At 48.6% G+C, this 26,668-nt stretch overlaps 1 protein-coding gene across 4 annotated transcripts in view; it reads left to right on the forward strand.

The window, feature by feature from the left end:
- FERMT2 (FERM domain containing kindlin 2) overlaps nucleotides 1-26,264 on the forward strand; it is a 51,758-nt gene extending 25,494 nt beyond the window's left edge. Inside the window, exons 4-17 of one of the 4 annotated variants that reach the window (XM_059850635.1) lie at nucleotides 5,971-6,105; nucleotides 9,630-9,662; nucleotides 10,100-10,325; nucleotides 10,454-10,556; nucleotides 10,996-11,103; nucleotides 12,698-12,832; nucleotides 14,351-14,400; nucleotides 16,580-16,704; nucleotides 18,068-18,174; nucleotides 18,882-19,103; nucleotides 21,455-21,475; nucleotides 21,940-22,064; nucleotides 22,847-22,988; nucleotides 24,855-26,264. In XM_059850635.1, the coding sequence (XP_059706618.1) occupies nucleotides 5,971-6,105; nucleotides 9,630-9,662; nucleotides 10,100-10,325; nucleotides 10,454-10,556; nucleotides 10,996-11,103; nucleotides 12,698-12,832; nucleotides 14,351-14,400; nucleotides 16,580-16,704; nucleotides 18,068-18,174; nucleotides 18,882-19,103; nucleotides 21,455-21,475; nucleotides 21,940-22,064; nucleotides 22,847-22,988; nucleotides 24,855-25,028 (1,706 nt within the window). In that variant the 3' untranslated portion in view covers nucleotides 25,029-26,264. The remainder of the gene's footprint in view (nucleotides 1-5,970; nucleotides 6,106-9,629; nucleotides 9,663-10,099; nucleotides 10,326-10,453; nucleotides 10,557-10,995; nucleotides 11,104-12,697; nucleotides 12,833-14,350; nucleotides 14,401-16,579; nucleotides 16,705-18,067; nucleotides 18,175-18,881; nucleotides 19,104-21,454; nucleotides 21,476-21,939; nucleotides 22,065-22,846; nucleotides 22,989-24,854) is intronic. The other 3 variants (XM_059850636.1, XM_059850638.1, XM_059850639.1) reach the window with 3 other exon arrangements.
- The last annotated feature ends 404 nt before the right edge of the window (nucleotides 26,265-26,668 follow it).

Below are 26,668 nucleotides of genomic sequence, written 5' to 3' on the forward strand. Positions count from 1 at the left end.
AACCCCGAGCATGGATCTGCTGCCTTTCCCTGCCACGAGCACAGAGCTTTGGCAGTGGCACAGCTATTTCTAAATATGTCCAGGGAATGGGTGTGGAAGGAAATCTTCCCATTTCCAGAGCTGGCCAGATTGCAACGTCCTCAGCTTTTTCAACTGCAGAGCCCAAGGTTCGCTGCCAGCTGCGGCGTTTTCCCCTTTTATTGCCTGCCCGTGCTCAGCTGTCAGACCAACCCCGGGAACTGGGGTCAGGGAAATAACCAGATTTAATTACAGAGTGTCTGAGATGGGAAAAAAAAAATCCTTTCTGCTCTCCCCCCCTGTCCCCACCCCGTGGTGTTCTGCGTGTGGAGGAGCATCAGGTTTTATGTCACCGTCTGAGTCAGAGAATTTTTTCATCCTTACTCTGCTGTTGACAGAGACCCTTTAAATAGAATTCCATCCTGAAGACTTTAGGGCATGCTGGCCAAGCCTTCCTTGGAATTAGCTGGATTGCTCTTTATGGGCTGAAGCAGAGGGAAGAGTGTGAGTGGATTGTTTTTCTCTTGTTTGTGGGATTAAATTAATGGAGTTTAATTGCACTGGAGCTGCAGTTCAGCCACTTCAGGGGCAAGGCTTGTAGTGCTGCCTGTGCTCCAGGAGGCATCCAGATAATGGGAGCCAGGGGATTTCGTCCCACTTATGGAAAAAAACATCCAAACATTCAAGTGTTTGTTGACTCTGCCTCTCCAATGGCTCTTTTTATTGGCCTTGCAGTAATGCTTGGCTCCATCACCACTGCCTGCATCCTCCTCCTCCTTTTCCTTCTCCTCCTGTGCCTCTCTGGGCTGGTGGTGCCTGATTTGAGCTCTGGGAACCACTGGCACAAACGTTCACACCCCTCCAAACCCCACTGATCCCATTCTTGGGTGGTTTTGCACATCACTGCTCCCTTGGCAAATCCATAAGTCAACAGGCACTTGGATTTTCCACCCACAATTTGGGAAGGCTCCAGCAAAACCTCTGCCAGGGTCATCCCCAGCTGATTCCGCACCCATAGCACTCCTTGGGCATCTCCAGAGGCTTTGTGGGATGTCCTGAGAGAGCTGCAGGGCCCCAGGCAGTGAGTGGAGAGCTTGGCTTTTGCCCAGATAAATATTTAAGTTCCTGGGCATCTGAAGAACCCATAATAAAATGTACTGAATGTACAAACCCAGTAAACTGTGCTGGGGAAGTGAGGACCTGCTCCATCAGATACTGCCCTGTGTCCAACACAGCCACAGCCTTATCTCCAGACACTCCTCAGGTTATGTAAGTTCCTTTTTTAGTTTCTTTTTTGGTTTTTTTTTTCCCTCTGGTCTGTTTTGCAGAACTTTATCTCCAGAGAATTTATGTTGCAGATAAGTCGGATGCTTCGTTCTGTAAACTTACACTGTGAAAAACCATCCACAGAATTCACTCATTCCAAGAAAAAAAAGAAAAAAAAAACCACCTTTATTTTTGGTTTTAAGTCTGAAATGGGGTTTGAGGTCTCATTTTTCTAAGACTTGTCAGAGTGATGCACAAAGGCTGTAATTTTAATGAGTCACTGGTTGGAGGGAGCAGTGATGGAGTGCAGAGAAATCCCACTTCCCAGAGATATCCCACTTCAAAACACATTTCCTGAAGGAGGGTGGCTGGATCAGCATTAAAGAGAGGATTTCCCCTCAATGCTGTCTGTGCTACAAGTAAATTTATGGAGTTTTTATGTTCAAGAATTAAGGAGGTGCAGCAGCCCTCTGGCCTTTAGGGGAGCCAGAAATGGGGAAGGAAATTGGATGCTGGAAGCTTCTCTGCAACGTTAATTTTCTTTCTGCATCAAAAATTTCTTTGTGTCTCAGATTATTATCTGTATTTATGAGAACTGAATACTGAAAGTAGTGTGATTTCCCATCATTTCAGTTTTTGGGGACATCCACCAGCCCTTCCAGTCAATGATATAATGTTCTATATGTGGGTGATGTAAGAAAACCATAAATCTAATTTCTTGTGGGAATGGGAGCCCCTGGATCCCTGGAGGTGTCCCAGGTTGGACAGGGCATGGACCAGTCTGGGATGGTGGAAGGTGTCCCTGCCATGGCAGGGGGTGGAATGAGATGAGCTTTAAGGTCCCTTCCAACCCAAACCCTTCTGGGATCCCCATCACAACACACCTTGGTGGATAAAGATGCAGCAGCTGCAAGATTTACTTGATGGATTTAGTGCAAAAGAGCATAAATTGGGAATTTTACACCCTGTAAGGAAGATTTTTTTTTTTAAGTCAGTTTGCAGGGTGCAGATGGTGTTTTGTGAAGGAAGAGGGTTTAATCCCAGCTCTGGAGTTTGTCTTAAATGGGAGATGAATGGGCACAGCTGGGCTGGGTGAGCTGTGCAGGGGCTGGATGAGAAATGAGGGATGACACTGGAAAAAAAGGCCAAGGATTTCCTTTCAGCCTCAGACAGTAGGCACAGGCAGGATCTTGCAGGCAAATGGAAGGGAAGATGCTGCAGGCAGCAAAATGGCTTCATCCAAGAGCTGGAAGAATTTCTCTTGGAGATTCAAAGCCGCCTTTCTGATCATATTTTGAGCTCCAAAACTCTTCTTTCCAGGCTCAGGCCTTTCTGTCTCCTTCTCATAGAATCCCAGAGTGGTTTGGGTTGGAAGGGATCTCAAAGCCCATCCCATCCCACCCCTGCCATGGCAGGGACACCTCCCACTGTCCCAGGCTGCTCCAACCCTGTCCATCCTGGCCTTGGGACACTGCCAGGGATCCAGGAGCAGCCACAGCTTCTCTGGGCACCCTGTGCCAGGGCATCACCACCCTCCCAGCCAGGAATTCCTTCCCAAGATCCCATCTCAACCTCCTGTTTGAAGCCATTCCCTGCCTGCCTTGGTGGGTTTGTAAAGCCCTGGAGCCTGTGGATGGAAGCCCTTGGGAGGAATTTGCTGCTCATCCATAGGATCCCTGCTCATCCATAGGATCCCTGCTCATCCATAGGATCCCTGCTGGCACCCCCAGGATGTGCTGCCTGCTCCACCCCCTGCAGCCTTGTGCTGCTTCCAAGCAGCTGCCCAAAACTTGCCCTGGATCCTTCCTATCCCGCTGGGAGCATCAGGAACAACTGAGGGGCTATAAAAAGTTTCTTTGATATCAGATGGTCAAACCCTGGGATGATTCCAGGATTGCTTCCAGAATCCCAGCCTGGCCCAGAGCCTCCTCCTGGCCTCCCTGAGTGCTTCCAGCTGAGAGTTGCTAATGCACCATAAATAAACCTCAGAGCCTCAACCTTGCTCCAAAATACCAGGGGAACTCCTCCATTTAGGCTGTGCTGCCTCTTGTCCCCTGCATGTGACCCTGGTTGTCCCAGCAGATTCCTGCTCCATGAGGTCAGCTGGCTGGGATAAATGGGAATGCATGGAGCTGCCTGCACTCAGCCTCTGGCTGTTTGTTGCTAGAAATGGTCAAAAAGTTGGGCAGGGAAACTGGAGGGGTGGATGGTGGGGTTTAGTGAGATGATTTGTGTGGTAATAAATCAGGGTTAAATTAAAGCTGAAATTAGAGAAAGGTTATCTATAAAAAGGAATAAAATAGGTAAATGATATAGGAATAAATATCTCTAAATACAGAAATAAAAGTAAATTCTAAGTTCAAAAAGTTTGTATATAAAATATAAATATATAAAAATCTATCTATTTTTTAGAGATTTAAAATCCATATAGATATCCAAATCTATATATTTTTAGCCTGGAAGTGTTCATGGCCAGATTGGACAAGACTTGGAGCAGCTTGGAATAGTAGGTGTCCCTGCCCATGGTAGGGGGTGGAACAAGGTGGAATTAAAAGTTCCATCCAACCCAAACCATTCTGGGATTCAATGATATGATTGAAAGAAATATATAAATAAAGCTGAAAATAAATGATGCTTTCTAAAAATAATATATATATTTATATTTTTTTTATATTTACTTATATAAATATTATGTGTAAGTAACTACAAGAATATAAATAAAAATAAAATTTAAATTAAAGCTCGGTGATGGGATGGGACACCTATACTATAAAAGGCAGTTGAATCCAGAAGTGTGCAGCCTCTGGATTCAGGAATGCCAGATTTAGTGGGATCCCACTGAAAATCACCTGGATGGGGGAAGTTCCCAGTGTGGCATTTCCCAGCCAGTTTGCAGGAAGGAATGATGCTGCTGAGGGTGGGCAGTGTGGGGCTCTGTCCTGCTCAGCTCACGTGCTGGGCACCAAATTCCAGTGTTAGTTATGATCCTGGGAGTGCTCAGGGAACTCCCACTGCTGCCAGCACGTGGTGGGATCCCAGCCCTGTAACTTCTCCTGGCTGGGATCGTGGCTGATTGTCTCCTTCAGCATTCCTTGGGTGGGAAAGCCCAGCCTGGCTGCAGGCAGCTCCTGGCTCCTGATCTCTGCTGCAGCAGGGATGGCACCAGGGCTGCTTTCCCTAGGGCATTCCAAAGGGAAAGCTCTGCAGCTGAGCATGTTGGGGTGATAGGTGCAAAAAACAGAGCAGGAAACAGCACAGGAGCTTCAGCATGGACAGCCAGTTGCAGAGGAGACTCCAGAGCTCCTTCCAGGCTCAGGCATGTCCAGAATCCCCATCAGAGAATCCCAGGATGGTTTGGATTGGAAAGGACCTTAAATCCCATCCCATTCCACCCCTGCCATGGCAAGGACACCTCCCACTGTCCCACATTGCTCCAAGCCCTGTCCAGCCTGGCCTTGGGCACTGCCAGGGATCCAGGGGCAGCCCCAGCTGCTCTGGCAATTCCATCCCAGCCCCTCCCCACCTTCCCAGGCCTGTCCCTCCATCCCTTGTCCCCAGTCCCTCTCCAGCTCTCCTGGAGCCCCTTCAGGTCCTGCCAGGGCCTCTGAGCTCTCCCTGGAGCCTTCTCCTCTCCAGGTGAGCACTCCCAGCTCTCCCAGGCTGCATTTTCCCAATCCAGGCTGTATTTCAGAGCTCTCCAAGGCTTTCAGCACTGCAGTTGGATGGCTCCATGCCCAGGTGAATCCTTTTCCAGGTCAGCTCCCACACACTGGCCAAGCACTCCAGTGGTTTCAGTGGTACCAAGGACAGCAGGCTCTGCTTTCCCAGGAAACTCCTTCCCACTGGAATTGAGTGCAGCACACCCAAAGTTCTGCCTTGGTGGTTAAAAAAAATGCCCTTTTTCCTTGCTCCTCGTATTCCCATGGCTCAAATCACAAACACAATGGGATGCTCCTCATTTTAAATGGGTTTTACATTGTTCAGGTTGGTCCCAGGCAGGAAAATGAGAGAGGTTTGCTGTGAAAAGGAAACACTTTGGCCAAAATCTCTTTAAAAAGTGGGTGAATTACAGGCTTTAAACTTTCCAGTCTGATGTGTAAATAAATGGCTTAACTCTTGGATTGCTCCAATGGAAGTGAGAGAGTTTGGTCTGTTACCTACATGGCTAAATAGGGATTTGTGTGCTGATTTCTATTTCTATTTCTATTTTTTCTATTTCTATAATTTCTATTTCCATTTTTATATATTATTTCTATATTATTGTGTACTATTATAATATTATGTATTATTTCTAATTTTCTATTATGAATGGGGGGTGTTATTTTTTTTTATTATTTATATTTAGTGTATGAAGGTGTTACTAGGCTCTGTCACAGTGCTCACATTTACATTTGAGTGACTGTGCCTGGGAAATTCCACATTTTATCCAAATGTTATGTTACCTTTCCAGCCAAGGACACTACTTGTTTCCAACAGACTTGCAGGGAAAATGTTCTCAACCTGATTTTTAAGCATTACAGAGCAGGAAATTCATCCAAGGGAGATACTGGGCACTGCTGGATGTTGTTCCTAATGGAAGGATATTCTTCTTTTTCCCCTTTTTTCCCCTTTTTTCTTCTTTTTTCTCATTTTTTACTCCTTTTTTCCCATCCTGCCATTATAAAAGTGATCCATTTTCCCCTCCAGACATCAGGCATCCAGAAGAGCTCTCCCTTTTGAGGAAACCCAGAGATCCATCAAAGAAAAAAAAGAAGAAATTGGACGATCAATGTGAAGATGACACCTTCGAGCTGGAGGGGCCTCTGATCACACCAGGGTCGGGTGAGCTGGCAGAAAAAAATGGGAGCAGGGGAAAAAACTGGCACAGCAAGGTGGGGCTGATTGAATTTCTGAGGGTCTGTGCAAGAAACAGACCCCAGATCCATGGCACGAGTCCTGGCGGGCTGCAGCACTCGCTGGCACGGATGCATGTCTGGGGCTGGAGCTGTCACGCATTTTTGGGAGCAGAGCAACCCCCAGGCTTCACAGACCAAACCAGAGCCCAAGTGTGGCCACTTGAGCACTCAGATGGTGTTGCTGAGAGCTTTTCTTAGCCTGTTAAGAAAGGAGTTAAATGGAAAATCGTTGCTAATGTCTGCATTCCTGGCGTGGTTTAGGCTGTGCCACCGTTCTACTCCGTATTTACAGCCCAGCAAGGGCAGAGTTTTATTAATTGCTTTAGTGTTGCCTTACATGAGCGGTGTAGCTGTGGATTGTGATGCTAAATAAATCCTTTTATTGCTGGGGGCTGGTTGGCCAGTGTGGATTCCAGATCCAGAGCAGGACTGGGAAGGGAATTTCTGGTGGAGTAACATCCCTGGTGGAGTTGCCACAGGCAGCAAATTGATGCAGGTGTTTGCAAGCAGAGGGGTTTTTCAGCTTTTTTCCATGGCTGCTGGAAGACTGGTGTCTGAAGGCAAGTGGCAGGAGTTTAAACCATAATTTTGGCCAAGTGGAAGCACTTTCTCCCAAATGGATTTGTGGAGAAAGCCACAGTGGTGAGCAGGAGAGACGTGCCTGGCTGCCAGAGCTCTCGGGTTTAAATCCAGCAATCCAAGGGCAGCAGGGCAGCTTTAATTTAAAAAAACTACCTTGGAATTGTAAAGTTGTGTTAATTGATGTTAAATCAGCTGCAGGGAAGGCCATGGAGTGTGGTTAATGCCAGTGGTGGCACAGGGCTTGCAGAAAGGAAGGTTTTGGCTGTGTGAGGTGATGTGCACCATGGGTCTGGAACAAGGAAAAATAATCCTCCTTCTGCTCTGATCCCACTCTTTCTCCTCTCTTAAAATTAAAAATACTTCTGGGCTTGTGCTCTTCCACTCCTGGCTCAGAGAATTTGGGCAATGCTCCAGTCAATTTTCATTTCCATTTGGTATTTTCATCTTTAGAGTCCATTCTAAGCCTGTCCAACAGCCAGTGTTCACAGAGAGTATCTCTGTTAGATTAATAGGAAAGACTTGGCCTTCTTTGGGGGAAATGTATGCAAAAGCTGGGCTTTATTTTAATTATTTATGGCTCTTCCAGTGAGTCACTTGGCTGGTTTTGCTCTCCTTGTGAATGAAATCACTCCCAGCAGGTTGAATTCCTGCCTCTTCAGGTGCCATTCGATAAAAGTAGTGGGTTTCATCTGAATAAATCATTTCTAGTGTTGTTCCAACATCAGTTTGTGTGCTGAAAGCTTCTGGAAAACTAATTAATAATTCAGGAGGTGCTGATTTCAATGCCTTGGGAGTGTTTTGTCACTGAGTACCCCAAACCTGGCAGTGAGACCAGCTAAATCCCAGTGGGCAGAGTTGTCAATACACCCACAGGATGTGTTGCCCAACACTTTCCATTAGAAGACCTGTAGTCACTTGTTTATATAAATTAGCCAAATTTGTAGCTATTTCTGCTGGAACTTTCCATGACACTGCCTGCCTGGGGCAAATTTTTTAAGGGAAGCTTCTTTTGAGATGTTTCAGGTGTTTGGAGAAAGAGATGAGAAGAAAAGTGCAGGGGAAGTTTTGCTCTGATGGAGCAGACACTCAGTCAAGGAATGTGGGGTATATTAATGGAAAAAACTTCCCCAAAATTTGGGGCAAAAAGTGGGATTTTCTTTTGTTGTTCCAGTTGATGCTCAGCCTTGTGTGCTCGAGCCATGTGAAGGCTGAAGCTGCAGTGAGGGTGGATGGGGAGGAGGGGAGAAATCTTTTGGGAAGTGGTTTATGGGGGTTTATGGCTGGTTTTTGTTGGAGTTCTCTGCTCCAGTGCTGTAACAATCCATGGGGAGAGCACCTTCCTGCTGCTTTTATAATCACAGAATCACAGGATGGCTCGAGGAAGGGACCCTCAGCATCGTGGAGTCCCAGCTCCCAAAGAGCAAGGACCTGGTCTGAAAACCTGGAAATCATCCCTGGCCTTTTCCTTGCAAATGAAGGTGGATTTTTCCATCCCTTGACATCCCTGCTGCTGTTTTGCTCCTGCCTGGTTTGCTGGATCTGTCTTGGTGACAGGTACCCCTGGTGCTTACAGGTCCCCAAAGGATTCATCCAGACTGGGATGCCAGCAAAACAAGCAGGAGCATTAAAAGCATCCTTGTTTGGTGGTTTTCACTTGCATTTTCCACCCTGGCAGGCAGTTTAGAATCAGGTTTGTAATTCTTTGGAGTTTCCCAGCCATGATATTGGCTGTCAGTGACATTGATGCTGCTGATTCCCACCGTTCTTCCTGCTCCTTGAGATGCCCACTGTGAAAATTGAAGGTTCAGAAAGGTTTTTCCATTTTTTGGTTGTGGACTTTTCCTTGGCTGTGAGGGTGTGGGGATGGTTTGGAGCAAGGAGCTGGAGCCAAGGTGGTGGCTCAGGTGGCACAGAAGGTTTTGTTTGTGGCATCTCAACTCTGTCACCACCTTCAACACCCTCAGCAGAGCTCTGAGAGGGAGAGCTTGGGTGCATTGAATTGCAGGCTCATGATTTAGGATGGGCACAGCCCTTTCCCAAAATCCAGTGTGGTGTTGGACCTTCTGGGTCTGGTGGGCAGCTTTGTGCCCAGGTGATGCTGGGTGAGCTCCTTGGCCGATGTGTGCACGCAGGGGAGTTCCTGCCATTAGGAGATGGTGGATCATCCTCCCTTATTCTGAAATCTGGATTTTATATGAAAACTCAGTGTCCCTGTGAGGTGAAGAAGGGCTGTTTCATTGGATGGTTTGGGATGGAAGGGACTTAGAAAGGGACTTAAAAAGGGAATTAAAGCCCTTTTCATTCCACCCCCTGCCAAGGGCAGGGGCACCTTCCAGAGACCAGCTTGTCCAAGCCCCATCCAAACTCTCCTGGAACACTTCCAGGGATGGGGCAGCCACAACCTCTCTGTTAAGCTCTCAGCTATTTTAAGCTATGAGATACCAAGCTGGATTTGGGTTTTTTTCCTCTTCAAATTAATAATTCTAAAATGTTTGGGTGTTTTTATGTCTGCTTTGAGTCGGTACGAGCTGTGAAGCTTCAAAAGGCCTGGGAGTAACATTTGCTTTGGGATCAGTCTGGCACCACATTGCACCACTCAGCACATTAATCCTGAACTTGTGTGGCCACCTCAGCAAGCTTTTCCATCCGGGAACGCCACATTTCCATGCCCAGCTGTCCTGGGGAAGGCACTTCAGTTGCTTTGCTGCCACCAGCGCTGCTGCAAACGCTCCATTAGGGTGGTGCAACCTCACCTGTGCTGTTCTGCCCTCTTCCAAAAATGCCCATTTTTGGCTTCTGTCCTTCTCCTGCTCTCCAGGTGACTTTCTCTCGCCTTCTCACTTCCCTCCTTTCTTTCCCTCTCTATAGGCACCGATATTCTTTACATCGGCCCCGTCAAAGGTGAGCTCCACCTCAATAGGACTTTTGCCCTCTGCCTCTGGTCTCTTTGGCTGCACCCTTAGTTTATTTTCCTGCTCCTCTAAAACTTTTGACTTCCAAAATCTTTAAGCAACAGGTAATACCGGTAAGTCGGGGGCCACTCATGTCCCAGATGCCACAGAAACTCAGGGGGCAGGAGCTTCCCGGTGTGGGAGACCTGAGTCTTTTCCCATCCTTTGGGCTGGAACGAGTTTTCCATCAGTTTTGCTCTCGGAGAAGAGCCAAGAGAGAGGAGAGGGACAGGGAGAACAAGCAGCGCAGCGTTTTCCCATTGCCAAAAGATGAGAAGGGAAGGTTTTCCACGCGCCGGCTCCGGGTTTGCGCGGAGCCGGCGCGGCCGGGAGCGGGCAGGGCTTGGCCCGAGGCTAATTCCCGGCTTTTATTCCCCTCGCTGGTAGGAAATATCTATTCAAGCCCAGGACTCTATAGCAAAACGATGACGCCGACCTACGACGCCCACGACGGCAGCCCCCTGTCCCCCACGTCCGCCTGGTTCGGCGACAGCGCCCTGTCCGAGGGCAACCCGGGAATCCTGGCCGTGAGCCAGCCCGTCACCTCCCCGGAGTCCTTAGCCAAAATGTACAAGCCCCAGACGCTGCTCGATAAGGCCAAAATCAACCAAGGGTGAGTTCAGGAGATGAGGATTTGGGGGTGGGTTTTTTTTTGGATGATTTTTAATTGTGTTCTCGAGAGCGTCGTGGTGACTCCGCCGGAGCGATCCGTGTGCGTTATCCCGTGTTGGCAATCCGCAGGTGGCTGGACTCGTCCCGATCCCTCATGGAGCAGGAGGTGAAGGAAAACGAGGCTTTGCTACTCCGGTTCAAGTACTACAGCTTTTTTGACCTGAATCCAAAGGTACAGAGCTCTTTGTTCCGCTCCCATTTTGAAATTTCCATCCTTTGGAGAGACGGGTGCCTGATCTCTAATGTGCTGCTGTGTTTGTAAATCTCCCAAAGACTGTGGAAGTTTGAAAATTGTTTGTGCAGGCATCAATCCCAGGATTTGTGCTCCATTATTCCAGGGGATTTAGGTGTTGCTAGAGGTGCTTAAAGAGTTCTTAAAGCCACTTCTTGTCAGTGGCGGATTTTCAGATCAAAGTGAAAAAGTCTCAGGTCAAAGTGTTGTGTTGAGATGAGAGATCACAGAATTCCAGAATAGTTTGGGTTTCAATGGGCCTTGAAGACCATCTCATTTCAACCCCCTGCCATGGGCAGGGACAGCTTCCAGCAGATGGGATGGTTTGTGTTGAGCTGGGCTCCTGGTTTTCCGAGCGTTCCGCGTTTCTGTGCCGCAGTACGACGCGATCAGGATCAACCAGCTGTACGAGCAGTCCAAGTGGGCCATCCTGCTGGAGGAGATCGAGTGCACGGAGGAGGAGATGATGATGTTTGCAGCACTGCAGGTGAGACACGGCCCCAGACACCCCTGGGTTGGGTTAGACTTGGTTTTGTTCTCAGACTTCTCTGCTCATTAATCTGATAAATGAAACTGTGGAATCCCAAAGTGGTTTGGGTTGGAAGGGACCACAAAGCCCATCCAGTTCCAACTTCTTCTGCTCTCCCAGGGTGCTCCAGCCTTGGACACTGCCAGGGATGGGGCAGCCACAGCTTCTCTGGGCACCCTGTGCCAGGGTCTCACCACCCTCAAAGCCAAGAATTCCTTCCCAACACCCAATCTAAACCATCCCTTCTTCAGTTTAAAATCATATTTTAAGCCTCACCTTGTCTCTGGTGGGAGCTTGGCCTTCTCATGCTGGTAGGAGTTGGAAGAAGTAATTTCCCATCTCCAGGTCCTCACTTGAGTTTATGAGATAATTTAAATACTTGCCACTGATTATCCCTCATGAAGAAAAACTTGACCTGCTTTTACCAAACATGTTTATCTCTATCTTAACTTCTAGTTTTGTCCTTCTTAACCCATCCCATACAAACACGGGGTTACTGAACTGTGCCTTTCTGGCTCTCTGCCCCCAAACCAGCTGGGGATAATCTGTGGCTTTCCCAGAACTATTTATTTATCTGGTTTATGAAATGCTCTGTGTGATTTGGCATAAATGCTCCACCTGCTATTGACTCCATGAGAGGGATGGCAGGCATTTGTTCCGTGTGGTCTGGCACACCTTGGAGCTGTAGGATGCAGAAATATCCCCCTCAGGAGCAGGGCTGCCTGCTCCAAGGGCCCCTCCCAGGAAAAAAAGAGAGGAAAGCAGAAATATAATGACTCAGTTTACATCCAAGTGCTCCAGAGTGGGTTGGGCACAGTTCTTCCTGTGAGGTTTTATGGATGTTTTGGTTTTCTGGGATGAAAACAGATGCAGAGACATAGAATCCTACAGTGATTTGGGTGGGAATGGGCTTGAAAGGTCATCTTGTTCCACCCCCTGCCATGGGCAGGGACACTTCCACTATCCCAGGCTGCTCCTGCCCCATCCAACTTGGCCTTGGACAATTCCAGGGATGGGGGATCTTAAAAATATCCATAAACACCTGGTGGGAGACAGGAAAGGGGGTGGACAGAGGTGCCCAGTGGCAGGAGCAGAGGCCATGCACACAGCCTGGAGCATGGGAGGGTCCCTCTGCACATCAGGCAGCATCTTCATAGCAGGAGGGTGACTGAGCACTGGCACAGTTTGCCCAGAGAGGCTGTGGATTGTCCATCCCTGGAGTTACTCCAAAACCAGGTGGATTTGGTCCTGGACAACAGCTCCAGGTGGCATCAGGTGACCTCCAGAGGTCCCTTCCTACCTGAGCCTGGTGGAAAGAGCAGCTCTGCCCTGTGGGGTCCAGAGATCTCCTTCAGGGATCAGTGTCTGGAGGCTCCTTGGACTGGAAACATCCAGGATGGTCCTTCCTGGCCCAGCAAACCCCCCAGTATTTGCTGGCCTCTGCTCCTGGTGTCCCACTCTGCTTCCCAAGCATGGTGGCCGTGTCACCATGATCCCGTGGGATCCTGGGGTCACAGGAGCACCCAGGTGTGACCCTGGCCTTGCCTTGCAGTACCACATCAACAAGCTGTCCATCATGTCCTCGGAAAACCACCTGAACCACAGTGACAAGGACGTGGACGAGGTGGACGCCGCGCTCTCGGACCTGGAAATCACCTTGGAAGGTGGCAAGACATCAACAATCCTGGTGAGGGCTGCAGGGAGGGAGGTTTTCCAGGCATCCAATCTCATTTATTTCCTGTTTTTCTTCTAATTGTAATTGCCCACCCCCAGTAATATTTTCTTTAAAATACAGGGATTTTAGATACCAAGGGATAGTTCTGGAAAGAGGGAACCCCAGGCAGCATCTGGAAAAGTCTTGGAGGAGCCAGGATCTTACTGATCCCCCCTGCACCAAGCCACCCTCCTGATGAAATAATGGAAAACTAAATGGAAATTAAGTTGGGGTTTTTATCCTCACTACTGACTTTCCCAAATAACTGAGTTTTCCACACTGAGGTTCCTCTTGCACTGTTTCTAATTCACATTTTACAGCACCTAAAGCAGCTGCTGGATTTTCAGAACTAATTTAGGCTTATGAAACCCTATTTTTATTAGACTGGATTTTAGCCTAGGTCTGTATTTCACAGCATTTGGGGTTTTTCTTCTTGATATGTCATTTTAACACTGGTTTTCCACCTTTAAAAATATAAAGCCTGAAAATTAAAGTGCATTAAAAGGACTCAGTCCTGTCAGCCTTGGCCCAGCACAGCTTTTCCAGGCATTTTGCACATTTAAACCTTCTCTTTCCAACCCTAAAATCTGAAATTTTCCACTTTTACACTTCATATAATTTTTTAAGTGTTTATGACAAGTCTTTTTGAAGCTATATCCATCCTTAGATGCTTTATTGGCATTAACAACAGCAGAGCTTCGCAGTATGAACCAGAAATAACAACAAATTTTTATCACCAAGACATATTTTCTAATTCCTTTCGCAAAACCAGATTTGAAACACATCACTGAGGAACAGATTCTGCCAGACAGGAGTGAGGAGGACAATGATTCATCCAAAAACTCCCATCCCTTTCCGTAGGGCTTTGGAGCAGGAGCCATTTCCAGATGCATTCGAGTAATTGAATACGGATAATGGGCAATTACTGGATTGTTTGTTTAGATTCTGCTTTTTTTTCCCCTGTGGTATCTGTAAACAGTTTCTCATTGCAGACTGAAAGTAAACTGTCCTGCTAGTGGAAGCTCCTGGAGCAATCCTCCCTTTCCCTGCCCCTCGGAATTTTTTTTACTTCTGGGAATTGCAATTACCACCCTGATGTGAAGAAGGGAATTTAAACTCAATATTTTCAAAATTTTGGGGGCGAAAAAAAAATCTTTCTGAGCTTAGAAATCCCAGTTAGTTCTCTGCAGAGCTGCTTCTTCCCTTTTGTTTGGAGCATCAGGAATGAGTAAAGGGAGGAGAGAATTCCCTGTGCAACGGTGACCCCAGGCAGCAGGAATTCCTAAAGGAAAATCAAACCTTGTCCTCTGCTTTCAAAACAGCAGAGCTGGGCCTTGCATTTTCCCACTGCTGGGAAGTGGCTGGGGCCTTCTCAGGAGCAGTTTCACAGCCCCTAAGCCCTGATGGTGCTCCTGGTTCCCTCCCCTGCACCACATCCTTTCCCTGCTGATCCCACTGCTCCCAGTGATTGGGATAATCTTTGATTTCCAGGGTGACATCACTTCCATCCCAGAGCTCGCTGACTACATTAAAGTCTTCAAGTAAGTGCTGATGGGAAGAGCTGCTTGTGGAACTGGTAATGCCTGTGAATAATTAATGGTCCTGCCTCTCAATTTCCTTTTTTTTATTTTGTCTTCCGGCCTTACAATATTCAAAATATTCAATACTTAAGTTGATTGGTTCTTAAATACAAAATTCAAAGTGTTTTCCTGCTCTGGTGCATCCCATAGCCAGCAGTGTGTGCTTGGATGTTTCTTTAACACATTTCATGCCCAGGAGGGAACAAACCATCCTAAAAAAACCTAAAAACCTCCCTCAGAGACTCTTCCTGGTCTTCAGGAGGAATTCTGTCCAGCCAGGATTCCAGTCTCTCCATGCCAAAAGGAGCAGGTTAAGCTGACTCTGCCCCTCTCCCAGCTTGCTCAGGATTTAGGAGGTTTTTTTAGCTTGCTTTGACTTGGTTGGTGGTTCATGGAAACCGGGAGCGGCAGCGTCTGCACTTGGAGAAACATTTTTGGCAGCCACCACCATCTTTTGCAATTTATTGCCTGCTGCAGTGAAAGTTCTGGAAGCTGGAAACACTGATGGGATTTCACAGCAGAGCTGCAGGATAGTGCTGGGGGGGGGAAAGCTGCAGACAGTGAAGTAGCTCTGGAACAAACCTTTATTTTATGAATTGTTTGGTTCTGGAGCCAGAACCTGGCACTCTCTGCTCTGAAAACCCCTTCTCCCTCTCCAGAGGTGAATTAATGAGGTCTCTGCCTCTGTCTGGGCTTGGGGTCTGGCTTAACTGGGATGAAGTTGCAAGGCTGTGCCCAGCCCTTCAGTGGGGTTTTTTCCCTCCCTTGAACAAACAAACAAACAAACAAACAAAAAACTTGTTCTTCCCCTTGATCTGCTGATTTGCCAATCAAATTAGGCAGCACTCTGGGAGCTAATTGCCTGCAAATTGGAGCACCAGGGGATGGAGCAGCCAGAAGCTGCTGGTTCCTCACTCAGTGCAAGCCCTAAGCCCTGGGGCTGGGGTTTGAGGCTGTCACATTGAACACAGAATTCTGTTTGCTCCTAAAAATGGGGCTCAGGTGGTATTTTAGTGCCAGAAATCCAGTGTGAATGGTGCAATGTTTGGAGCTGTCCCAGCTTTGGATGTGCCTCTTGTCACCCTTCAGCTGGGGAGGAGATCTGGGGGAGCAGTGTGTGTCCCTTGTATTCCATACATTTAACTCCTGTAAAGGTGTCCCAGCATGTGCCTGCTGTGGCTGTAGAGATTTGGAATGGTTCTCTCTCCCCTGCCAGCCAGGTTACTGCCCTTGCCAGCTGAAATCATAGAATTCCAGAGTGTTTGGGGTTGGGATGGGCTTTAAAAACCATCCTGTTCCAAGCCCCTGCCATGGGCAGGGACACTTTGCACTATCCCAGGGTGCTTCAAGCCCCATCCAGCCTGGCCTTGGGCACTTCCAGGGATCCAGGGGCAGCCACAGCTTCTCTGGGCACTCTGCACCAGGGCCTCCCCACCCTCACAGAGAAGGATTTCTTCTTAATATCCCATCTAAAATACTCTCAGCAGCTGTTTCTGAGATGAAAACACGAGAAATGCATGAGATGCTGCAGATCCAGTCTTAGAATAAAGTTTTGAAATCAGGGAAGGTTAAAATATTCTGACACTTGGGGCTCTGTAAAGGCTCTGGGCTTGTGCTGAGATGAGTTCAGGGTGCTTCACATTGCAGGGCCACCAGTTCTCCTGCAGAATCGAGCAAAACCCAAGCTTTCTGTAGAAAAGAAGGGAACCTTCTGTGCTGTGGAGTGTTTAAAAAGAAAACAAGGAGTGCACTCAGGCGTGTGCGTGACTGACACGTCCTTGGAAGTGCTGCTTCCCCCCAGAGCCTGAGCAGAGCGGTTCCAGTTTCATGTGGTGCCTGGAGAGGCAGATTTTGCAGTGCTTCATGGACTCCTCTGTTTTTGTAGCACAGTCCTCCAGCTCCCCACACCTTGCCCCAAATTATCTCACTGGGATTGAAGAGTCCAAAGTTGGAACTGGAGCTCAGCTCCTTGATCCGGCAGTGAATGAATGGCTGAGCCCCCAGGCAGGAGTGGGAATAACCCAGGCTGCTGACAGCAGCTTGCCAGGGCTGAAATTCTGAGGAAACACTGAGGTTTCCAGGGGAGCAGCTTGTTTTAGGAGCTCAGCCCAAGTGAGATGTCCCTCCACGTGTCCTGCAGGCCCAAGAAGCTGACGTTGAAAGGCTACAAGCCCTACTGGTGCACCTTCAAAGATACCTCCATCTCCTGCTACAAAAGCAGAGAGGAATCCAATGGGACTCCTGCTCACCAGATGAACCTGAGAGGTAAGAGATACACAAGGCTGGGCTAAGAGAAGCTGCTTTTTATTCCAGGAATAAGCTGCTCCTCCTGCATCTTGTTTTCTCACTTTTTTATCATCTCGGAATTCCATCCTGGGGTTGGGTAAAGGTGTGTAAAGGAATGAGGTGGCTGGGTTTGATATCGTGGCACAGACTTGGAGTTCTGAGTGTGATTATGTGTGATCCCCTGGGGATGCACCACCAGCCCCCCAATACCTTGGGAAGAGAGCTTGGAGAACCATGGAATGGTTTGGGTTGGAGGGGACCTTCCAAACCTTGTTCCAACCTTCCACCTTCCGCCCTTCTCCTTTTTGTCAGCTCTCCAAAGGATTGCACTGACTCCCACAGCACAAACTGGAAAGGACAGTCCGTTTTCTTCCTCTGCTGCCTTTATTTCTCCTCCTCTCCCTGCTGCTGGTTGGAAGCAGCCTCACTCCAGAGCTGAAATTCCTGCAGTGGCTGCCTGTCCTTATGTCAAGTGAAACATTCCTGCTCCAGCAGCCACGGAGCTGCAGTGAGCTCGTGTGTTCTCCCCGTAGTTGCAGGAGATGGGGGGATGCCAGGCGACCTCAGGCTGCTGTGGGATCAAGGCCTGGCCCCCAGGACCTTTCTGGGAGCTTTTGACAAATCTGCTGTGACGGCACTTTCAGAAATCTGGGAGGCGGCGTTGGCGCGGCGCCCGCGCTGCCGTGGCTGGGTCGGTTCATCACCCCTGTGTTTACACAACCCCTTGGAATGCTCTCCAGGCACCAGGAGCAGGATGCTCACAGCCAAATCGTGGAATCCCTGAATGGTTTGGGTTGGAAGGGACTTTAAAGCCCATCCAGTTCCACCTCACTGCCATGGGCAGGGACACCTTGCACTAAACTGGGATGGTCCGAGCCCTACCCAGCCTGGCCTGAAACACTTCCTGGCATCCCATCATTCATCAGTAACATAGAGGGGATTCAGGGTGAGAGTCAACACCCATCCAGTCACCTTTTCCTATCCTTTCATTTTGGATAGGATTTTGGGGTGTTTTCCAGCCCCTGGATTAATTTCTGATTCCAGGCAGGATCCAGGAGTTCTGTGGGTTCACTTTTGCTTCATTGCTTTCAGATCATGTTTAGCTTTTCCCTCAATTTTCCTGACACTTGGAAAGAGGGACATCTGACAGGTTTTTCTCTATGCTGTGTGGAGTCTTCATCCCATCAGAGGTGTGGAACAAACCTTTGGCAGCACTGAGATGCCACCAGCGACCCTTGAGTCAGGGAGCTTTGCTCTTTCTTTTCCTATTTTCACTTTTCTTTGCCACTTTTTAAATCACTGTTCCTCACACCCCTGCTAAACACCATCTCCCTCATTGCAGGATGTGAAGTTACCCCTGATGTGAACATCTCCGGTCAGAAGTTCAACATCAAACTCCTGATTCCAGTGGCAGAGGGGATGAACGAGATTTGGCTGCGCTGTGACAACGTAAGTTCATCCTGGCAACCTCTTCAGCCTTTTCCCACCATCCTGCTCAGGGGCTGTTCTTTAAAAAACAAATCGAAAATGCTCTCACCTGTCTGATCTCAGCTTTCCAAACGTGCTCCAAGTCACCTGTGAGTTCATGTGGGATTCACATTCTCTGAACCTGAGAGAAGCAAGAAAAGAATGATCAAAACAATTCTTATCTCATTTGCTGCTCCTGTGTTGTGCCAGAGTAGAATGCAGTGTGGAGATGGTTTACCCAGAGTGGTGGTGTTTTGTTTCCTTGGCCTCTCAGGACCAAGGGCACGTGCAGTCTGTTGGTCAGCAGACACTCACGAGATTCTGGGCAGTTGAGTTGAGTTGGGTGCTTTGTGCAGATTCAGATGTAATGTAATATAGTGCAGTATAATATAGAATAGTATAGTATAATCAAGTAATTAATTAGCCTTCTGATAAGATGGAGTCAGATGCATCATTTCTCTCCCCTCATTGGGGGTTGCCTGCTTTTCCTAGAAGTTCAGAGCAGAAAATAACCTTGGCTTTGTCGTGTGGTTTTTGGCCACACGTTGGTTGGGTTTCTGCCTGTCTTTGTGCATGCTGGAGTCTCCTGAGGTTGGGAGGGGAATGAGGTCTCCGTGGGGTGTTTCTTGAGGGGTCTGCTGGTCCCCCCCATGGCTGTGACAGACACATGTCCCTGTTTTGGGGGGCAGGAGACGCAGTATGCCAGCTGGATGGCCGCCTGCCGCCTGGCCTCCAAGGGCAAGACCATGGCCGACAGCTCCTACGGCATGGAAGTGCAGAACATCCTGTCCTTCCTGAAAATGCAGCATTTGAACCCAGACCCTCAGCTGATCCCAGAGCAGATCAACACTGACATCAACCCCGAGTGCCTGGTGTCTCCTCGCTACCTGAAGAAGTACAAGAACAAGCAGGTAGGTGCTGCTGGTGGCCTTGGCTGGGCTGGACACGCGTCCCGGCGGTGGCTGGCGTTTAACACGGCGTGGTTTGGATGTTTTGGATGTCCTCACTCACTGGGGGTGGCTGGTGTTTAACACGGCGTGGTTTGGATGTTTTGGATGTCCTCACTCACTGGGATGCACGTGGTTACTAAAAGGAGGTGGGACTGATGGGTGTGGTTTGGATCCAGCACCTGGGGATGGCACCCAGCACCGGGATTGTGCCACGTGCTGTGTGAAGTGCACGGACACGGCGGGGAACCTTCAATTGGAAATACATTTGAAATTGGTTGCTGTTTATTTTAAACACATTCTGGGAATGGTTTGGTCCCTGCTGATAATGGTTTGGCTCCAGCTGCCCCATCTCTGCCCGGTGCTGGGGTTAAAACCCCTTCCCCTGCACAGAATCCATGGAGAAATCCCCGGGATCAGCGGAGTTGCAGTTGCTTGCAGTGCTTTATCCACACTTGGCTGTAACACGGTTTGCATATTTCTCTCTTTGCTTTTCCACTGCTTCCAAATGCCAGTCCTTGGAACATTGCTTTGGTTTTGAGTTGCTGTGACTCGTGCTTGAACTCCATCCACGCTCCATCCCATCCCTGCCTGACAGGGCTGAACTGTTCCGCACTGGGAATAAATGCAGGATTCTCTCAAAGAGAATTATATGTCAGAAAAGCAGCAAAAATAAGGAAAGCATTGCTCCGTGGCCTTTTGGTGACTTAAATCCTTCAGCCTGCTGGCTGGGGCTGGATATGATTTCTCCAAGCCCAGAAGAAGGCTGCAAGTCAGAGAAGCCGGAAAAATATAACTTTTTATTGGCACAGCACGATGATTTCCTGGCAGTGGAGTTATATTTTATATAGGCCTTATTATTCTCCTGAATAAGCCTTTATATCCCCTTGGATGGAGGAGAGGCTGCATAAATATACTATTTTAACATATATAGATATAGAGATATATATTTATATATATGAAATACTTTCTAGGTTTCCGGGAAAACAGAGGCACCTGGAAAAATATTAGCTTGGAAAACTTGCTTACTGTGCAGGTATCCTGGTTATAAAAATAAAATCCATGGAATTGTGGGGATGGGCACAATGAGGATGATCCCAATCAGGATGTGGCCATGGTGTGGACACCAGGGCCCTCACAGGCATCAGCTAAGCAGTGGATTTAGGATTTTCCTTGGTGGCCAGAAGCAAAGCTTGGAGCAGCAGAGAATGTTTGCTGAGAGGAATGAGGGATGGAGGCTGCAGGAATGTCAGGAATTTGACCACAAGGGTCCTTCTGAGGCACAGGGAAGGAGGGGGAGGAGGAGGAGGAGGCTGTGCAGCCCACAGGAGATGCTGGAATGGGAATTGGCTGTGGATTTATGGAGGCTCTGGGTCCTCACCAGCCCTAAACCCACTGGGGTGATGTTTGTCTCCATGTGCAGCAGCGTAGGGTTGGCAGGTTGGGATTGGAGGCACCAAATCCTAAATCAAAATAAACAAAAACTAACTCAAAATAGGGATTTTCAGAGCTCCCAGGTGCCCTGCCAGAGTTTGGTGTCAGAGCTAGCAAGGGCAAACACATCTCTGAGAAGCACAGCTGATGTTCCCTTCATCTGCTTGTTATCCCAAGCAGCATCCCAATCATTTCTCCACAAATCCCAAACAGAAAGATCTGCTGAGCTCAGAGTGAGCTCCTGAGCTTCCTTTCAAGCTTCCCCGGCCACAGAGTGGCCTTGAGTTTGTGCAGAGACCTGGAGAGGAAAGTGAGGCCATGAACCCACTCATGAACTGGCAGCTTCACCCTCCCCTTCACCTCCCAGCAGGAATCACAGAATGTCCTGAGTGGGAAGGGACCCACAAGGAACAGAGTCCAGACCCCCCAACAATCCCACCCTGGGCATCCCTGGCAGTGCTGTCCAAGCCCCCCTGGAGCTCTGGTAGCCTCAGGGCAGTGCCCATTCCTTGGGGAGCCTGGGCAGTGCCAGCACCCTCTGGAGGAGGAATCTTTCCCTGAAATCCATCCCAAACCATCTCAGGACCAAAACCATCTCTCCACAACTCCAGGGCCCAGCTGGGATCACTCCAGTGCTCCAGCAGGGCCGGCATGAGCGGTGACTCTCTGCTCGCTTGTCCCTGCTCACATTCCCTTTGGCTGCTTTTCCACCTAAGGAATTGTGCATGTGGTTTGTTTTGGATTTTTTTTTTTTGCTTGGACTTTTGTTTGCAGTTAATTTACACTTTTTCTTTGCTTTGTTGCCATATTTCTGATTGCTTTTTTTTCTTTCTGCCTCCTTTTCTTTTTTTTATTTTTTCATTTCGCCTTGCCATCTTCAGCCAGGCTATGTAAGAGACTTGGTAAGTGACAGCAACAATAAAATTAAGATAAACTTAAAATAAATTTTATCTAGAACCCCCTTGGTTTAGAGAGCAGCGGTGAAAGCACTAACAAAACCTGCACCCTCCCCGTGACACTTGGGCCCTGGTAGGTTTTTAACAGTCCCCAGTGGTTAATGGGGTAAAACTGGAAACCCTACACCACAAAATTGCCTTGTTGTTCGCTCACATCCTTAAAGTTCCCGAGAGCATGAGTGGCTCTTTGCCTCCAGACAGCTCTGATCTAGATTTGCTTTCCTGTATCTGGAGATGGGAAGCTCCACGTGGGCTCTGAGCAGTCGGAGCTGAAACAAAACCTCAGGGGAGGAATTATCGATTATCCGCGCTCGGATCCGCGGCGGCTCCCCGGCCGCTCCCGTGCGCGTGGCAGGAGGTGGCACCGAGGTCCCCTGTCCCCTGACCCCGCTGTGTCTCGCCGCCCGCAGATCACGGCGCGCATCCTGGAGGCTCACCAGAACGTGGCCCAGATGAGCCTCATCGAGGCCAAGATGCGCTTTATCCAAGCCTGGCAGTCGCTGCCGGAGTTCGGCATCACGCACTTCAACGCGAGGTGGGTGGGGCTGCAGGGCTGGGCTGGGCTGGAGGAGTGTCCTTCATGGGTACAGGGAGCGGGTTAAATTCCCTGGAATCATCATGGAATGGGTTGGGTTGGGTTGGGTTGGGTTTGGTTGGATTGGGATGGATTTGGTTGGGTTGGGATGCGTTGGGTTGGGTTTGATTGCGTTGGGTTGGGTTGGGTTTGATTGCGTTGGGTTGGGTTGGGTTTGATTGCGTTGCGTTGGGTTGGGTTGGATTGGGTTGGGTTGGGTTGCATTGGATTGGATTGAGTTGGTTTGCACTGGGTTAGGTTGGGTTGGATTGCCTTGGGTTGGGTTGGGTTGTGTTGGGTTGGATTGGGTTGGGCTGGGCTGGGTTGTGTTGGATTGGTTTTGGTGGGTTGGGTTGCACTGGATCAGATTGGGTTGGATTGGGTTAAGTTGGGTTGCATTGGGTTAGGTTGGGTTGGATTGCCTTGGGTTGTGTTGGGCTGGGTTGGATTGGATTGGGTTTGGTGGGATTGGGTTGGGTTTGGTTGGGTTGCTTTAGGCTGCCTTGGATTGGGTTGGGTTGTGTTGGCTTGCCTTGGGTTGGGTTGGAAGGGACCTCAAAGTTCATCTCATTCCAACCCCCTGCCATGGGCAAGGACGTCCCTGTGCACATCCTTGGCTGGGGAAGTCGCGCTGCAGCTGAAATTAAAAACATGAGCTGCTATGATTTATAACAATGATTTTACAAGCAAACTCTGCTGCTGGGTTTGTGTGTCTGACTTGTTTTTCTCAATCCCTCTGCCAGGTTCCAGGGTGGGAAGAAGGATGAGCTGATTGGCATCGCCTACAACCGGCTGATCCGCATGGACGCCAGCACGGGCGACGCCGTCAAGACCTGGCGCTTCAGCAACATGAAACAGTGGAATGTCAACTGGGAGATCAAAATGGTGAGATGTGTCTGACACCCTGTCCTCTCCCCTGCTCCTGTCAGTGAGACAGGAACCACTCCTGGAGTCCTGGAATCCCAGATGGGTTGGGTTGGGAGGGACCTTAAAGCTCATCTTGTTCCAACCCCCTGCCATGGGCTTTCCACTATCCCAGGTTGCTCCAAGCCCCATCCAGCCTGGCCTTGGACACTTCCAGGGATCCAGGGGCAGCCACAGCTTCTCTGGGCACCCTGTGCCAGGGCCTCCCCACCCTCCCAGCCAGGAATTCCCAGTTCCCAATCTCCCATCCATCCCTGCCCTCTGGCAGTGGAAGCCATTCCCTGTGTCCTGTCACTTGTCCAAAGTCCCTCTCCAGCTTTCTTGGAGTCCCTTTAGGCACTGGTGGAGTTGTGTGTGACCCTTAAGAAAAAACCCCAAATCTTTCTCTCCTGTAGCCAGGAATTGTTTTCTCCATTCTCTGAACCCCACACAATTAAATGAAGTGAAACCTCAGCACTGATGCTCGGGCTCCATCCTAACCCATAACACAAATATACAGGGCCTTATCCATACTAAAATTCCTTTCATTTGCTGTACAACTCAGACTTCCATGTAAATAGCAAACAAAACAGAGTGGTTACTTCCCCAGGCTCTGAGATGGGCTTTCCCCCTGCTGTTACATTTGGATGCAGAAATTTTTGGGCTCCTTTTTGGCAGAACACACAATTAAAACTGCCAGGGATACGTGAGGGCTGTTCTCCTGCAGTTTGCAGCTCATTAAGAGTTGCTGGAAAAATTATTCAGTGTCCCCCTCTGCCTCAGAGTCATTGTTTTGACTCAGTTGCAAGCCCAGATATCCCAATTATCCAGCTTGGATACTCTGCTGGGAATCCCCATCCCTCCTGCAGAGCTGTCAGTGATGGGGGGACAAAAAGAGAAAGAGCATCAATAAATGAATGGTTTGTTCAGTCACTCCAAAATGAGCTACCCCAGCCCCCATGAGGTATTTCAGTGGCCAAAATTCAACTTAGAAAACCAGGGAAAAGTAGAAAGAAAGCCCAGACTTCAACAGGTCTGTGCCCAGTCCCTGTTTCTCTGGAAGCAGGGAAAGTGTGGCCACATGTTCACCATGGAGAGGTGGAAACACACTGGGGGTTTCTTTCTGAGTCATGGGGGAATACAAGGGGTAATGGTAATTTAAATAAATAAATGAATGGATAAATAAATAGAAAACAATTAAAAAGGCAACAAAAGGTATTTCAGTATCTAAATATTTGAATAAGAGTCGTAGGATATTTAAAGGGGGAGGGAACTCATAAGGATCCTCAGGGCCAAATTACCATTCACAGGGTTCCAGAATGGTTTGGGTTGGGAGGGACCTTAAAGATCAACTCATTCCATCCCTGCCATGGGCAGGGACACCTTCTACTATCCCAGGCTGCTCCAAGCCTCATCCAGCCTGGCCTTGGGCACTTCCAGGGATCCAGGGGCAGCCACAGCTTCTCTGGGCAGCCTGGGCCAGCCACACACAGATAAGAATTCCTTCCCTGCCCTCTGGCACTGGGAGCCATTCCCTGGGTCCTGTCCCTCCATCCCTTGTCCCCAGTCCCTCTCCAGCTCTCCTGGAGCCCCTTCAGGCCCTGCCAGGGGCTCTGAGCTCTCCCTGGAGCCTTCTCCTCTCCAGGTGAGCACCCCCAGCTCTCCCAGCCTGGCTCCAGAGCAGAGGAAATCCAGCCCTTGGCTTCCTCTGGACTCACTCCTACATTAGCACCACAAAATTTTGCTCAGGCATTAGAAAACCACCTGAACACCCCGAAAATGAGGGAGAAGGGAAGCAGCAGCCCCCTGGGGAAGGCAGGGCGGGGCTGAGCTGTGTGTGCCCGGCAGGTGACGGTGGAGTTCGCGGACGAGGTGCGGGTGTCGTTCATCTGCACCGAGGTGGATTGCAAGGTGGTGCACGAGTTCATCGGGGGCTACATCTTCCTGTCCACGCGGGCCAAGGACCAGAACGAGAGCCTGGACGAGGAGATGTTCTACAAACTGACCAGTGGCTGGGTGTGAGCCCCGCCAGCCTCGCCCCACAGGAACCCCCATGGCCATATTCATGTTTAACTTTCCAAAGCTGTCCTTTGAGATAATGCTGCTTAATAAAGTAAGCTTGAAATGTATCTTTTTTTTTTTTTTTAAACAATTGGATTTTTGGTTGGTTTTTTTTTGTTGTTTTTGTTTGTTTGTTTTGGTTTTTGGTTTTTTTTTTTTTTCTTTTTTTGTTTTTTTCCTGCATTACCAGATCAGTTAATCTGTGTGCACTAATGAGCACTTCTGTTAATTTGCTATAACCAGACCGTGTCTGGGCAGGGTGACAGTGACCCACAGATCCAGACTCTGATGGGCAGATCAGGATAAAGATTTAACTGACTTAAAAAAGCCAATTTTTGAAGAGAACTCTAAGCCATCTTCTTGTAAAGCCATCCAGGGCTAACCTATATGAAGTCTATTTATCATGTTTAATGCATGAGTGTTTTATTTCCTTTTTTTTGTGTTTTTATTCTGTACATTTGACCTGTTTGAAGTCGTCCTGCTCCCAAGCAGAGCTGCCATCTCTCCTCTCACACTACACCAGGACTCTGAAGGTGCCTGACATGACTTTGAGGATAGTTTTGTGTGGCCTCGAAGATGATCTTCTGTTAGTCTGTTATAGCTTGGTTTTATTTGTTTAACTTGCCTTTTGATAATCATTTATATTGTCTTTTTTTTTAATTTTATTTGTACACCGTATTGTATTATGACACTTTTAGTATTCACCAGCATAGTCACTGTTCTGCCTCTGATATGCAAATTTTTTCATTACGATATGAAGTAAAAGGTTTATGAAGTAAAGGTTTTTGTGTAACTAATGTAAAAAACCACAAATTTTATAAAGTTGTACAGTTTTTGTAACTAGTCTCACAAGCCAGCTAGGATATTGCATAGATCAGCAGTAACTGTAGGATGTCTGGAAGGGGTACGGGGACAAACCAAGGAATAAAAAACCCACAAAAAATACAAGTTCAGTCCAGTAAATTTTGATCAAAGTCAAAGGGGATTCCAGAGCTGTGCCACAACACCCTCAGTAGCTGATCCCTGGGGCCAGGACTGCCAGGTTCATTAAGCCATTCCCACGTTAACGCTAATGAGGAGGGATCCCGTGCCCACCTACTGCCAAGGAATATCCAGTGTTGCGTTCCCACAGTCCGTGGTATCAAGACTATGTTCAAATACGTTTTATTTTAAATAAAAGTCAAATCTTCTATTTAACATTCAGCTGCCACTCCTGGTTTTTGGGGTCTGCCTGTGCTAGGGAAAGGCCATAAACAACTCCATAGGATGGAGTCATCCCATGCCAGCCTTGGGCTCCCTCCTGCTGCCTTATCCCAAGTTTGCTGAAAAAAATGACACCAAAAAGCAACAAAAAGTTACAAAATTCTGGAATGGTTTTGGTTGGAAGGGACCTTAAAGCTCAGCTTGTTCTACCTCCTGCCAAGGGCAGGGACACCTTCCACTGTCCCAGGCTGCTCCAAGCCCTGGACACACCTGGACAGGCCTTGGACACTTCCAGGGATCCAGGAGCAGCCACAGCTTCTCTGGGCACCCTGTGCCAGGGCCTCACATCCCTCACAAGAAGAATTCCTTCCCAATATCCCATCCATCCCTGCCCTCTG

Source organism: Haemorhous mexicanus, chromosome 6, assembly GCF_027477595.1.
Source record: "Haemorhous mexicanus isolate bHaeMex1 chromosome 6, bHaeMex1.pri, whole genome shotgun sequence".
Classification (NCBI taxonomy): Eukaryota; Metazoa; Chordata; class Aves; order Passeriformes; family Fringillidae; genus Haemorhous; species Haemorhous mexicanus.